A 15,159-nucleotide genomic window follows, 5' to 3' on the forward strand; every position below is an offset into this window, starting at 1 on the left:
AGTTTTGAACTGGCTTAGACACAATATACACCACTGTACGGACTATTAAATCAGTCAATATGTTTATATTGCACACTAATGTCAATGGATTCTTTTTATATATTTGCAGAATCATAATGCTGCTATGACTCTAAAACCTATCAAAGGCCAACTGGCAACCTTCCCTGCTGTTGTATCTACATTTTTTGCACTTTCATCATGACTAACTTGAAATAGAAACCCCCCAGTGAGAAGAACTACATTATGCGATCACATTTTATTCTGCAAAGAAAGGTTATTTCTGGGTGGTCAAATAAGAAGGAAAAAAAAGAGAAACACAAATAACCCTTGAGCAGACTATGGTTATAGTTCCAAAAATATATTTACAGTCTAGTACAAAGATTACAAATGGAAGTGTTTATGAAATGGAAATATTGTAAATATTGTACTGATTTTATTCAAAGGAAAACATTTTAGAAATTATAATCTAACAAATGAAATAAATAAAAAAAAATGGCAAGAACATAACAATGTACATAAGTTTAAATGACTAAATAGAAAAACAAGCAAAAGAGAATATCCATTTGTGTTTTCTGCAGCCATCTTTGGTCCTATATGGTAAAATACATTATGTAGCACTGAAATACCTGTTTTATTGTGTTTCTCCGCAAGTAAAATAGAAAAATATAGTGCATTTTCAATGTATTCAGAGCTCACTACAGAGAAATGTGTGTACAAAACAAGACAGTATAAATAAAATTTACACACTTTACATTGAAACATTTACAATCATGTGGATGACCACATTAATTGAAGAAGACTTTTTTTTTCAGACAGATCCCTGGGATCTTTTTTTAATCAACCCGAATCTGTTTGGAAGGACTTGATTCCACTTTAAGGGTCGTTCACTGTCTCAACATAATTTTACAAATATATCTCTTACTCTAAAGATATGCACAAAGGGAATATCTAGAAAGACACAATTTATTATTGCTTCCGGTAGACAGAAAAAGGCATAAAATTCTCATCGTATTTTCATGTAGTAATAATAAAAAAAAACACTTTATCCTAATTGACATATAATGCAGTTAGATCTTGTTTTATGACGTATAACTCTCCAATCGTAAACAAAACAACTACCCTTTTCACCCTGATATATATATATATCTATATATATAGTGCTAATATAAAATCTAGAACCATACAATCACATCATGGATTGCTTAGACAAGATCTTGTACAAAATATATTTTGGCTATTTGTTTGAAATCTATCATTGTAAAAAAAAATGATTCTTTGTCGACCTTGCGCTTGATTGCAGGCAGTGAAACGTTTGTACAATTGCGAAAAAGAGTCATTTTCTGTGTAGTTGTCAGTATGTATATGGGGATGCAGCGTAATATATTGTACAGTACTAGTAAATGTCTAGTTTTGAAGACCCTGCTTTTACAGAGAATTGTGTAACTCTCAATTTTCAACAATTATTTCTTTTTTCCTCTGTGTTTTCAATATCAAAAGGTGCTATGGCCACTCACAGTGCCATTATTGCTTTGTATTCAGCAAATCCCTACAAAATATCTAAAAATAGCAGAGCAATTAAACTGCAGAAATTGTGTTTGCTGATCTGCCAGCGTCTATGGAGTAACTAAGTAAAACGCTTGAATACCAGCATTCAACCATGCTATTTATAGTTTCCCTAATATGTGTGAAATTAAACATAGCGCACCCATAAATAGAGGGGTGCGGGGATAAAATAAAACACATGAAAAAATAATATCATTTTATAGGTCACATCTTAAAGAAAATATTTTGCTGCATTTACCAAGAGTCTGTTTTTTTTTTTTTTTTCCAACAAATATATTCTTTTTTTTTAAAATTCATTATGTACAGTACATGTGAAAAAGTCCATTGGGTAAAAAGGAGGTTAGAGAGCTATAATTTATTTTTTTTTGTCAGGTAGTACTTAGATTTTTTTACTGCTGTCTTTCTTGCCACATCAATTTAATCCAAATTCTCTCTCTTGAAATGTCTGGTGGCACTTAGGAGTTCAAGTCTATAGGTGCTTGAGGATCTAGTTGATTTTTTGTAATCTACTGTAGAAAGCCGTAGTAACGAGACTCAGGAATCTGAGCATACTCTAGCAGCAGTTCTGAAATAGTGAAGGCCAGTGCTGTTGTCTCTTAGTCTCACCTCCCTAGCAAAGGGAGGACGGTCAATCACACCTGGATGCCTGTTCCATGGAGATGTAACATTTGTGCTCTCATAGTCTGAATACTGCTCATAATTTTCTTCTGATGGCCAACCAATGATATACCTAAGCTCATGACATCACTGTAGAAAGAAAATAAAAAAGGGAATAAAGAAAATATTATTTGTACGTGAGATTTCAATCATAAAGTGTAACAGTGATGGTCTGTGTGTTAGTGACCATGTCTGGTGGCCCTTGTAAATCTTAAATTAATATTCTCTTCATTCTCTAAAATAAAAATGTTTTATTTAGCTTACTTTTATCCTAATTACATTATCTAAACATATACTATTGAGCAAATTGTATATAATTACAAATTTAGAGCTGACTTACTCAATAGTCATTCTAGCAACAGCATCAAGGGAATTGTATCCTGCGGAGCTGAAGTTTTCTTTGTAGCGCTCCATCTTGATAGCTTCCAACCACTCTCCAACTGAGCAGAATGCTGTGAAATCAGGAGTATTCTGATCCAGAAGAGGACTAACAGGCCTAGGAAAAAAAAAAAGTGAATTTGTGTAGACAATGCAATCAAATTAAAGAATGAAATTGGATGTTCTATTAGCAAAACAGCGCTGGGAAATCTCAATGGATCAAGCATCATAAGGTTTTCATGTTATTACGTGATTCAGTGATCTGTGACTCCTTTACACGGAAAGCCCAGAAAAATATACGTATATATCTATATTATTTCAGCCATAGCTCAAATCCCTTCTGTGCCTACTATATATCTTTTCCCTGTAAATATCTTTTCCCTGTCTTTCATTCCACTATTTCTCCACATTTCAGCCACTATTCTTTTTTGGAGACACAAGCCCAGGAGTTTATTGAAGCACACCAAATGACTCCTGCTCGTAACTGTTTTTTTTAAGGACACCGTAAATTATTTAGTCTTTGTTTTCAGTCCGGAAATTGCCCCTGACCATCAGGATGGTGTTTACTAAAGGACGAATATACAACGGCTACAAACATAGGAGGTTATATATAACTAACAGTTTCAGTGCAGAGTGATAAATGTCATTTGATCACTATAGCAACCAACTGAATGTTGCTGCAATTTCTTTCACTTTTACCACTTTGTACTTATACTGTTTTTATGCGGCAAGTTTTAGTAACGTTTACTTGTCACACGAGGGTGGGCAAGCTGACATTTCTAGCCTTATACGCTTAATAGTGACTGTATATCTACGTAACTTCCCATGATTATACTGTGCACATGAGTAGCATGGTGGATATAGCAATAAATATATGAAGTATAAGTACCAATACAGACCGTAGAAATGTGAAGTATAAAGTCAATATATGAAACTAGCTGGCATTTTCCCATAAACAGACTATACTAAACTTTTTTTTCTATATAAAGCTGTACACACGCTTATCATCTTGATATTAAATATTCACGAAGGCACAATCAACAGCAAATTACGCAGTCTATCCAAAACAAACATATCATTTTCTTACCTATTACAGGTGCCCATGGGAGTCTTCAGGCTATTGGGGTTCCGTATCATTTTGTCTAAAATGCCGACAATCTGTTCGAATTTAGGCCTTTCTCCGCGTTCCTTCTGCCAGCAGTCTAACATTAACTGATGAAGGCCAGCTGGACAATCCATTGGTGCTGGCAAACGGTAACCCTCCTCGATGGCTTTTATAACCTAAAAAAAATTATTGTAGTCATTTTATATATACAGTATCAATTACATGTTTTTAAAGCATACTCTACATTTGATTATATGAAATGTAAGTACAAAGCAAATAAGTAAAATAGAACAACAGGGTTCTATAGCGCTATTCTGTTCTTTTGTCACTATGGAGGACCTTGGATTTAATTTCTCTCTCTCTTTCTGTATGTTCTATATGTTCTATAATCTCCATACCTATATTCTGCATGATTTTGTTCCATTGTATGACTTTTGCCAAGTGCTCACTGTTTCCTCTTTAAGTGATCCATCCATTCATTACACAAAGAACGTTATAAAACAGGCTAGATCTGTGTTGATCTGTGCAGCCAGTATTACACTCTGCATTGACGTAGATGCTAGGTAGCTGCTAGGGAGTGTTTTATCTAAATGATGCAAGAAGTTATTTCACTGACCAGTGCACATTTACAAATTCAGAAAGAGGGACGTAACACAGGCTCCTGCCATGCAGGGGGCTTTAACCCTTAATGACAATGAAAAAATGCATTGTTTTCAATGGGTTTTGGGACCGCCCATTGTCCTTAAGAGGTTAAAACTGTCCTTAATCTCCATCAACGTGGCTGCAGTCGCGCATATCTAACTGGCTGCCACATGTATGTCATCTGGTGGACGTAAGTTGCCAGGGCTGCTTAATGACCCCCAGTCCAGTTTTGTTCATTGATAGCACTGAGAAAAATATATGTCACTGTCAGATTTATGTTAACACATATCCATTTAGAAATAGTTGAATTTCTTAAGCACACACAACATAAATTGTGGGGTACAGGTGATGGAAAACCTCTCCACTTAAAATTAAGGAGGCAGCCGAGGCGTTATTAAACACTCATCAACATCCACCAGGGAAGCCAGAAGACCTCCAAATCTTGTCGTATCACCGCCATTGTAAGGGGATCTGGGTAGCTATATGTAAATACAACCAAAAATGATCGCCTTAAACAAAAAGATTTTATGTGACAAATGCTGCAGATTGCATTAACCTGGTGCTGGGAGGGACAATGCAGGTTTCAGAGATTTGATTAAAAAAATGTTCTCATGTTTTAGATGCCTTAGCTTACAGGGTTAAACCTCAAAAACCTGAATAGAAAGTCATTGAGAGAATCAATCAGGCCGCTTGTAAAAAGGTAAGAACGGTGTTATAAGGGAATTCATGTCAGTGACATTGTGTTATAAAGCACTTGTAAAAATAACAGAGCGGCTTTCATGCTCCTGAATATCTTGCAGTGATGGATTGTTTGATATCGACAAGACAGAAGCCTGGGATATAATAACCTTTTTTAGCCTGCCCGATGGGGGTGAATCAGGTGTGACAAGTGAATGCCAATTCATTCTTACAGTGCTACTAATTTAATAAAAAGAAAATTATGTCTTGATTAAGGGAAATCATTTTCTTTTTTTTGGAATCCGCCAAACTCCAAATGCATGCGTGGAACTGAAGGCCGCGATATAAGGAATAATGAATAATACTACAAAGTAAAACGTTTTATATACTGCGTGACACATGAAAAAGGCAATGTCTTTTTTATTATTATCACACAGACAGGTGCAATTTTACATGAGTGTGGGGCGGCAATTATATTAAATTATAACTGCCTAATACAGCTATAATTGTGTTTTTTTTGTCACCAACTCAACCTCATATTATTGCTCTCATTTACCAAAATCACGATTAGAAGTCAAGAGGGCCTATTTACCAAAGTAATTTCCTGTGTTATATTGGCATATGCATCACTCTGCACTGCTGCGTGTGCTTACAAAGTGAAATTCCGACATTTTAATCTCCTTCATCAGTCTCTGTTTGGAGCTCGGTTGGTGGACCCTCGTTACTATCAAACGTGTCGGACCACAACTCCTATAAGCCACAGACAGCTGTTACCAAGGGGTTTTTTTGAACCGTGACTGGCAATCTTTATTTACTTACTAACGAGGGAAAATGTTTCCCCGCCGTGGTTGATTTCTTTTGTAAGACGGGATAAGCGGAACGATTCAATGGGTATGGGGCCTTTAGAAAACTGAGCAGTAGTTAACACCCGCTTAAGTGCATAAACCCTAATTTGCGGATGCAGGGAGACGTACATCTCCTTCCCAGGGCCCTACGTTTGGGGTTATTCCCTAAAAAGTGAGATGTAGGTTGCTGTTGTGAGTTAAAAAATGTGAAAGCAATCACACAATATGGATTATTAGGACTTGAGGGTTGCTTTTTGTAAATATGGTAAACCATTTACCAGATACTTGGTATCCCAAAAAACCCCACGTTTTAACAACGAAAAAGGTTTATTCTGGAAAATGTACTATTATATTATATTAAACGTTTTATTAATATATAATTAATATACATTATACATTCATATATAATATATATTAAACTATTATATTAAACATAATATTGCAATAAATGTATTATATTGAATATTGCACCCCTGTTAACGCATGGAGCAAATCTTAACAGGTTAACAGATACTGTGTATCACCTTCATCTATGCACATACTATATTATTTATTGTTTTATATAGCGCCATCATGTTTCGCAACGCTGCACAATGGGTAAACAGGACAAAGCAAGTAGGGTATAACATAACACTCTGACCTACAGTAACAGGTAAAGTGAGGTAAGGAGGGCTCTGCTTAATCGAGCTTACAAACCATACAGTTGCATGGGGGTACAAATATATTTTGCGATGACAGATTCGTGGAGCTGAACAAACTGCAAATGCGACCATTTTCAAAGTGAAGACGGAACTACATCATTTTTACAGCAGTAGCGATGTCAAGAGAGAGGAAAAAAAATGGAAAGCAATGAAGAAGGGCTTTAAATATTTATTAGATGATAACATTTCGGTAAATGGTTTCATACACTACCCTACACAATCTTTCCAAATAGTATTGCGGCAATATGCCGCCATTACGTCAGTACAATCGGCAGGGACTTACATGTAACACTAGTTGGCCATTTACGCTGCTACAAAATGCGGACTCAATATTAGAGACATTTGTCAAAGCAAGAAATCTCAGACCAAAAAAAAAACTTGAAAGTCAACCTGTCAATTGCCAAGCTGCTCCAGATAAGACACGCTTAAAATTAAACTTTTAAAAGGCTGCAGCAGCTGGCTTATGAATTGACTGATTCAATTGACTCTCCTCACAGCTTATGTCCGGCTCCAGGATAAAAAACAGATGAGAAGCTCTTAACTCTGCAAGCTAAACAGTAAATACCGAACAGTGTGTTAAATGCGCCGGTTTGAATATTAAGCAGCTCTGCCCTCGCAGTCATTGGGTATTCCTGTCAGAGATGTTCTGCGCTTGCAGGTAGTGTTCGAGCAACGTGTCAAAGAAAGAAAACTTTGCTAAGTATCTAGGGAATAGAAATATTCGTCTTTTTTTTCCCCCCAACCCCCAAGGATTTGTTTGCATACATTTTGACAGTCCATGAAATCTTTGACACTAAGCCCTGTCAGATGTCGACAACTTTGCACTTGACGTATAAAGCTATGTATATAAATCAACTTTTTTTTTTTACATTACTATAAAAGGCTTTGTGATGTAAGGCTAAATAAACATTTACCTAAGCATAAGAAAAAACCCTGCTTTGAACAGTAAGCAGTTTATTAATGTATTTTTGTAAAGAATGCATACACGTGCCACGTTAAATCTTTAACCACATGTCATTATTCTGAAATACTTACATCCTGGTTGGACATGTCCCAATAAGGTCTCTCTCCATAGGACATTACTTCCCACATTACGATGCCATAACTCCAGACGTCACTGGCTGATGTGAATTTGCGATACTGAATAGCTTCTGGGGCTGTCCATCGTACAGGAATCTTCCCCCCCTAAACACAAAGAGAAAGCACATGAGGATAACTAATTTGCAAGGACTGTAGGTAGAATGCAAAATTTCACCAAAAAGGAGCTGATTACAACAATATTTTTATTAGTATATACGGCAGACATTAATTAGTAGCCATGCCTTGTCATATAAACTAGGAAAACTCCAACACCCCTAATAATTTGCCACAAAATCATGTTAGTTGTATAGAATGGTTACACCTGGCAGGTGACCTGAACAATGTAAACAATGCACAGTCTCCTATTTTATAACTAAAACAACTGGGGTTAATACAGATCTATATATATACAGATATATCTACAAATATTAGACGATATACCTTCTAAATATCACACAGACAGTGTTTGGTATAGTATCCTGTCCAATAAGTATCACATAAACCATAACTGATACAGTATTCTGTATGACGGTTATAACAAATTTCTTATAGAGACACCCCAGTGCCACGTGCAGGCACACCAATGAAGAATGCTATTAAAATACTTTCAGTGGGTCTCATTTGACCCCCCAGAACTCTCGCATGAGCCAGTACTGGACCTGGTGGTGGCAAGTATAGTGTGCATGCTTTGCGTGTCCAGCCAAACTCTTGTACTATATATCACATATCTGTATACCACATATCACATATCTGTTTACCATTGCATAAATCTATCGTACGGTCACTGTACAAACAAATCATTTTTTTGACAGCAAGTATGCACTGAATTATAACTCCTTACTGTAGTTGTGTACACGGCATCCGGGTCGTCTTCTATAACTCTAGACAAACCAAAGTCAGACACTTTGCAGACAAGGTTACTATTGACAAGTATGTTGCGTGCTGCGAGGTCCCTGTGCACATATCCCATGTCAGCCAGATATCTCATGCCTGCCGCGATTCCTCTTAACATTCCCACGAGCTGGATAACAGTAAATTGTCCATCGTGTTTCTAAAAAAAAAGGGAAGATCAATTCGGCGTCAGTTGGAGAGCAGGCAGTATACAGTAGACCAATGATAAATCGGATGTTTAGGACGGAGTGGAATGGGTTAACTTTGTTAGAATCTGAGTGTGATTTGTAAATGAATGCATGAGAATTATGAAGACTATGTAATGATTATTTTTTTACCTGTGCATTAGTCCCCGGAGTGTTTAATGTGTGGACTTTAACATGGGGCATTGTCTGAGTAGATCCTGAGCGTTTAGATTTTGGAGGTGAAGTAAACCATTCCAAACAATTCTGAAGCAGAAGATGATTACAGCTTAGTTTACTCTACAGGTAATTCAGGTACCTAAACAGTATGTACAGTTTACTGCCAGCAGGTCTCCTCTGGTTCTCGACAGCTTTTTATTTAACTTGCGAGTTTTAAGACATAAAGGGAAACCAACATGAGCAACACCATAATATTAACTAAAAATATAATGCTTTATCCGCACCTGTACCTTTAGGTTCTGCGCAGCATATTATTACTACACGAAATGTACTTGAATCACTGTGTTTTCCTCTACTGGCTTTCTGATTTCTCTCTCTTGCCTTAAATCATTGCTTTCAAGGTCACGCTGTTTACCAGGCTTAAACCCCAGTTTTCGACAACGGTAAACTGTATTCTCTGTTAGCAGAATTGATCAACCCAATTGTACAAGGCAGCTTATCCAAACAACAACAAAAAAGAGTACCAAGTCTAACGAGACCACCAACTAAATTTCAGGTACATGTCATACCATAGAGTATTGAATAAATCTGGGGGTTAAGACCGTATACCACGACATAGTATAATAAGGAGTTAGGGTGTTTCTTTATAAGATTATGCTAAAATAGCACATACACAGTATTATATAAAATTAGAATTTTTTTACTACATACATTAACTGTGTACAAAATAAAAAAACAAAAAAATAAAAAAATAACTGTATGGTCATTTGGACACTGTATCAGTAAGAGGTCTGACTGAAACATTATTTCATTTGGTAACGGTTCACACAACAACATGGTGCTTTCACCTTGTCCTATCCGGCGTACTACTATTATTTATGAGCCCGAACTGAGTTGACGGTAGCCATAGAAACGGAGAATTTCAGGGCTGATAAGGAGCATTTTGACCCATGTAGTCTGCCCATAAAAGCATATTATTATTAAAACGTTTCTAAACATACAACCAAAATCATTAATAAAAAGATATCTACGTGTAGATAAAAAAAAAAATGAACGTATTAGTCAATTGCAGCCAAAGCAGAATGGTCAGGTAGAAAAATATTTTTACTCTATAACGTCTGGCATTCCAGAGATAGCTAAGCAAACAAGTACTGCAGAACGTATCCCATGTAGGAAATGAGATTAAAAAGTGTATGCTTTTTTAGATAGGGATTTGGCACACTAGATGAGCCATATTCAGGTTTTCTGTTTAAAACTATTAACCCCTTGAGTGCCAGCATAGCACTATGTATAGCTTAAAAAAATGCTCTCCCTTACCTAAGGGAATATTATCTTTACTATTAGGTTTACATAAATCGTTAACAGGTACGATTTCAGTATATGTGTTAATTACTCTCCCCTTTCTTAAGTGGTTTTCGATAGTAAAGATGCATTAGGTGATCAAACATGATGTAATATCACTGTTAGGAAACAGACTATGTTTTGGCACCAAGTCCTCCCTACTTGACAACAGGTGACTTTTATTCTAAATAAACCTTGATATAATTTAACCCTAGTTAGTCTGCCAACACCAGTAAAAGTTTTGAATTGTATTAAATGTTATGGCACTTTTTGAGAACAGAGCAACTGAACAAAAGAACAACTTCTTAAGCAAAGTCACTACCCATCTATACGGAAAGGTCTATAAATGTTCACTTTTGCAAACATAAAAGGCTCAGATTACTGCATTCTCTCAAATGTCATGTTTGAATTAAAGGAATGGATTCCCCATTACTTTTCATCCCAAGCTGCTGAAGCAAATGTAAATGAAGCCAGCTATTCTATGCATATTTAAGAAACGCTTTAAATTCATTCCAGTGTAATTGCAGAAGTTGCACTTACCCTTAAAAATGCATCAAGTGCTCCATTTTCCATGAATTCTATAACGATCATTATCGGTTTTCCTAAAAGAAGGAAACATAAAATGTCTGTGAAGCCTATCCAATGCATTGAAAGAAAAGGAAATGTATCAACATCTTGCTTAAACACTCTGTCTTGGGAACGGCAGAAATGCTAATGAGATAGGCAGCGTTAACATCTGTGTTGGACATGGAAATCATTTGCACAAGTAAACAGTCTGACCGAATATGTCCGCATGCTCCAAAGTTTGCTGGAAACCTTCAAGCAAGATGAATCAAAGAGGAGGATTTTGATGTGCATGAAGCATATCTCAAGCATTGCAAAAATGTTTATACTGTAACTAAAGTAACCATACATTTGTATAGCTATTCAATGCATTTTTTTTCTTTTTCGTTGCGATGAGGAAATTTAACTCTTGGCATACTCAATCAAATTCGCCTTACCTCGAGTGACAACGCCCTCTAAATGGACAACGTTTGGGTGGTCAAACTGGCCCATGATGCTGGCTTCACAAAGGAAATCTCTCCTTTGTTTTTCGGTAAAGCCAACCTTTAGTGTTTTTATAGCGACTGCAACATCTCTCTTTCCAGGAAGCTTCAGACGACCACTGCAGACTTCCCCAAACTCCCCTGAAAAAAAAGAACAAAATATTTGTGTATGCATAATAGTGTGTTCTACAAGAAGCAAGACGGGCAAGCTATGGCACAGTCTGCGAGTTTGCGAGGTTCGAAGGACCTGTTTTATAGGATAAAGCATTAATCTCCTTATTCAATCAAGAAAATCTTCTACTTGCTGCAGCTTTATACCTTCCCACCTATCAGAAAATATTGGTGCAAACCTTGTCTACTGCAATATCATGAGAATCATATCTAAGCAAGGTTTGGAGAATGAAGACAATATCAAGAAATGTATGCTTTGTTAAAGGTTTTATTCCTCGTAACAGGTAGAACTGTACCATTAATGCCCTTAAAACTCTTGTTTCTTGATTGGTCCATTATTCTAGGCATGTCATGTGCCATGAAGACAGAAAACAGAAGCTCAGTATCCTGCTATTAATAAATAAGCAGTTTGGGAAGTGGATCGGGAGAGAAAACAGTGCTCGTATCGGGTGGCTCTGATATTTATGCATTATAAATGACTAAATAAGTAGTGTTAACTGGCAATTACCTCCGCATAGACAGTGTACACTTGAATGAAAAATACAAGAGCTGTGTACATAATCTTCCTATCTCCACTTTTAAAATCCCACCTGCTAGAGAGAAATCTGTAGTCTGAAACGCTTGTTATGTTCCAGAATGCATTGTACGATTAATTAAAACGTATCACAAGCCATTAAGTAAATTGCTTTCTGGGACCAATACGGTTGTAAACACCGCCTATGAAACAACAATAAATGCTATCATAAATTTGTACTAAAGCAATAACAGCAGATGCACATTCGATTCCTATATCTCCCTAATACTGAATTTCTAAAACAAAACAAAAAAAAAAAGTGTGTTGTGTTATTTATGGGTTTCCGCTAATAGCTCCAGGTTTGAATTGAAATAAACAATAGACAATAGGCATTTCAGTGTGGTCACAGAATCTCAGAAGCTTTCTAGTTGTGAACGTCTCTTATCACAGATTACAGCAAACAGCGACCATACTGTATAATTTAGAGATCCTATCCGGGCCGATTTAAGCTGTGTATCCTGTCGGCGGATAGTGACGTTATTTGATATCACTAACCGTCGTTATTTCTCAATAATAAGGTCCTTTTGAATCTGTACCTTGTATTGTTCCTAAATCTTTCTTTCTTTTACACAATAAGGGAAGGATTTAGCTTATTTGCATTTAGGTGCATTAAAAAAACTGCTGCTAGAGAAATATACCTTTCTTAATGTATGAATAAACATGAATCCCTGAATGGCACGGGGCTCACGGTCCAAGTTGCTGCAATTGTGTCCGGTTTATTTATTTAAAGAAAGCCAGAGAGCCACAAACCATTAGTAAGCGTATGTTGGACAGCAGACAGGTTTGGGGTCGTTAAATTAAGGGCACATCTGGATAACAGTTATGTCTAAGGCATCATTGTCCAACTGGAGATACACAGATGTAAAACTGTCAAGGTCTACACTGTATTACACCGTTAACATTTCACCCTGCTCCACAGCCTATACATCTGAATGATATATGACCATTCATTGGAAAAACAGCAGACTATAACTTAAATAACATTAAAGGGACACTCCAGCTATCATATGCACTTTAACTAATTTAACACGAAAACACATAGAGGAACTCATGATTGGTGGGTCTTAATGGGGCATTAAACAGCCCATTTAACAAGTAATGCAAACATAATATTAACAACTGACCTATCTGAGGGTTGTAAAATATAAATAAAAAAATCCTTCATTATAAAACAGCAGGCCTTTGCGCTAGAAGAACATTATTCCGTTTTCACAGTTGTCTTTCTAGTGAAGGCACTCTGCGTTTAGAAATGCTGAAAAAAACAAAAGGCTCGATTCCTGAACTAAAATGATTTGCCTGTCATATCATGTCTGAAATTCAATCTTGGCTAAATGGAAATGTTAAATAAAGAAGACACCTCGGCCTTACCTGAACCAATCACGCGCTCGATTTTAATACAAGAGGCATCCAGTTCCTTGGCAAATTGATGGACAGCTCTGTTCGGATCCTCATAGGTTTCAGGGTCAATGTAGGTTTTGGTGCCTGGAAATTTAACTGTAATGATGTCAGAAAGTAGTACTGTCTTAAAGAAAGGCAATTACTGTGCATTCTTTTCGGAAAAGCCGTTTTATAGAGTACTTTTAGAGAATGCTTATCCACAAATATATATGAATAAAACATTTCACTTGTAATATAATGTAAGGTTTGGTAAAGATTTTACATACAGCTCTAAAGATGGACTGCAGGCTCCTAAACAAATAAGGAAGACTCTAAAACATGCATGTCTGGCTCCTACATTCTATAAACATTTGTCATCTTCTGCCGTATAGTGTTCCGGCATTCTCATTCCGATGAATATTTAAATGATCTACATATGCAAATGCCAATTAACAGTGGTAAAGTGATATCTTAGTAGTAGTTTTGAATTTGAACAGTGAACATTTTTCTTTTTTTTTTTTGTATGGAAACAGGCTTGCTTAAGGTGCACGTAGGAAGTAAACTGGTGCCTAAGATGTCCGACTGAGTTTACTCAACAACTCAACATACATTACATAATGGTGCATAAGAAGTCTTGCACATGAGGCACAAACAACATGCAATGTTTTACTTCCTCCAGAACAACTTAGTATAGTGGAGAGCTAACAGGACCCATGATCACAACTAAATAAATTAATGATTGTGAGTGAGATTACAGATATAGCGCTGCCATTTTGTCAATCTAGGCCTTAAAGGAACGTTCTACTCAATGCTAAATAGTGGAAGGTTGAAGTGTAGCTTGTTACAATAACGTCATAGGTCTCTAAGTGGTTAATTCTTAACAATGACAGACAGCTGCCTGAATTTGAAGCACAGAGTGAATTTAACTGTGAATTTAAGGTTGAGCCCCTTTATTCCGTTGTTCAATGTTCAACAAGCACTCGTTTTTTTGGGGTGAGGTGAAGAACATAATTGGACACGAGGAAAGGAAACAACAGGTTCCCCTGCAAGTCTGATTTCAAACAGGCAGATGGAAAATAAGGCACCCTCTCATTTTTTATCATACGCGCCCAGGACTGGAAATAACCTTGTGCATTTCAAACGGTCCTCTGATGCTTCTTTATTCAAGCTGTCATAAAGCATTTTGACAGGAGAGAGCTACTCTGGCATACCAACATGAACAAGCGATGGCAGGGAACTGAAGGCATTGTTGGTGGAAAAACCGTAGGAGGAATTAAAATGTAAATTGGAATTGCTTTAGTAAACATACAGTCTTTATTGTTTTTCAAATGTTTAACTCAGTTGAACAAAATATATGTTACTGAGTGAACTTTGCTACCCCCTACCCAAGGATTAATGATTTTCCACAAAAAGAAATTCAATAAACAGGCATTCAAACTGGTGAAAATTTGCGTTATACAAAGGAACAATAAAAACAAGAGCAACTGTAAATAGCCGGTGACCAGTGGGTTCAGTTGCTGCTGATGCAGTCAGATTAAATTAATCACAAGCCTTCCCTTCAATGCATGCTGACAAACCACTTCAGCAAAAATATAAAATGCTTCTCTTTCCAGGAATACGTTGCTTTGGAGACTTTGTCTTGTAATTGCACTTGTATAGCGTATTGTATTAGGAAAGTATGTTACTTAAAAATGAAATTGGATAGGAACAAAAATAAAATGCTTCCTTTGGAGGTTTATCAATAGCGA

At 36.5% G+C, this 15,159-nt stretch overlaps 1 protein-coding gene across 4 annotated transcripts in view; it reads right to left on the reverse strand.

The window, feature by feature from the left end:
• Positions 1 to 241: 241 nt before the first annotated feature.
• Positions 242 to 15,159, reverse strand: part of EPHA7 (EPH receptor A7) — a 94,198-nt gene continuing 79,280 nt past the window's right edge. Inside the window, exons 10-18 of one of the 4 annotated variants that reach the window (XM_053461092.1) lie at positions 13,403 to 13,516; positions 11,245 to 11,430; positions 10,784 to 10,845; positions 8,879 to 8,989; positions 8,491 to 8,700; positions 7,605 to 7,754; positions 3,686 to 3,879; positions 2,561 to 2,716; positions 242 to 2,310 (exon numbers count right to left, since the gene is read on the reverse strand). In XM_053461092.1, coding sequence (XP_053317067.1) covers positions 2,196 to 2,310; positions 2,561 to 2,716; positions 3,686 to 3,879; positions 7,605 to 7,754; positions 8,491 to 8,700; positions 8,879 to 8,989; positions 10,784 to 10,845; positions 11,245 to 11,430; positions 13,403 to 13,516 — 1,298 coding nt within the window. In that variant the 3' untranslated portion in view covers positions 242 to 2,195. Of the gene's footprint in view, positions 2,311 to 2,560; positions 2,717 to 3,685; positions 3,880 to 7,604; positions 7,755 to 8,490; positions 8,701 to 8,878; positions 8,990 to 10,783; positions 10,846 to 11,244; positions 11,431 to 13,402; positions 13,529 to 15,159 lie in introns of all 4 variants that reach the window. The other 3 variants (XM_053461091.1, XM_053461094.1, XM_053461093.1) reach the window with 3 other exon arrangements.

The sequence above is a fragment of the Spea bombifrons genome, chromosome 3 (genome assembly GCF_027358695.1).
Source record: "Spea bombifrons isolate aSpeBom1 chromosome 3, aSpeBom1.2.pri, whole genome shotgun sequence".
In the NCBI taxonomy this organism is placed as follows: Eukaryota; Metazoa; Chordata; class Amphibia; order Anura; family Pelobatidae; genus Spea; species Spea bombifrons.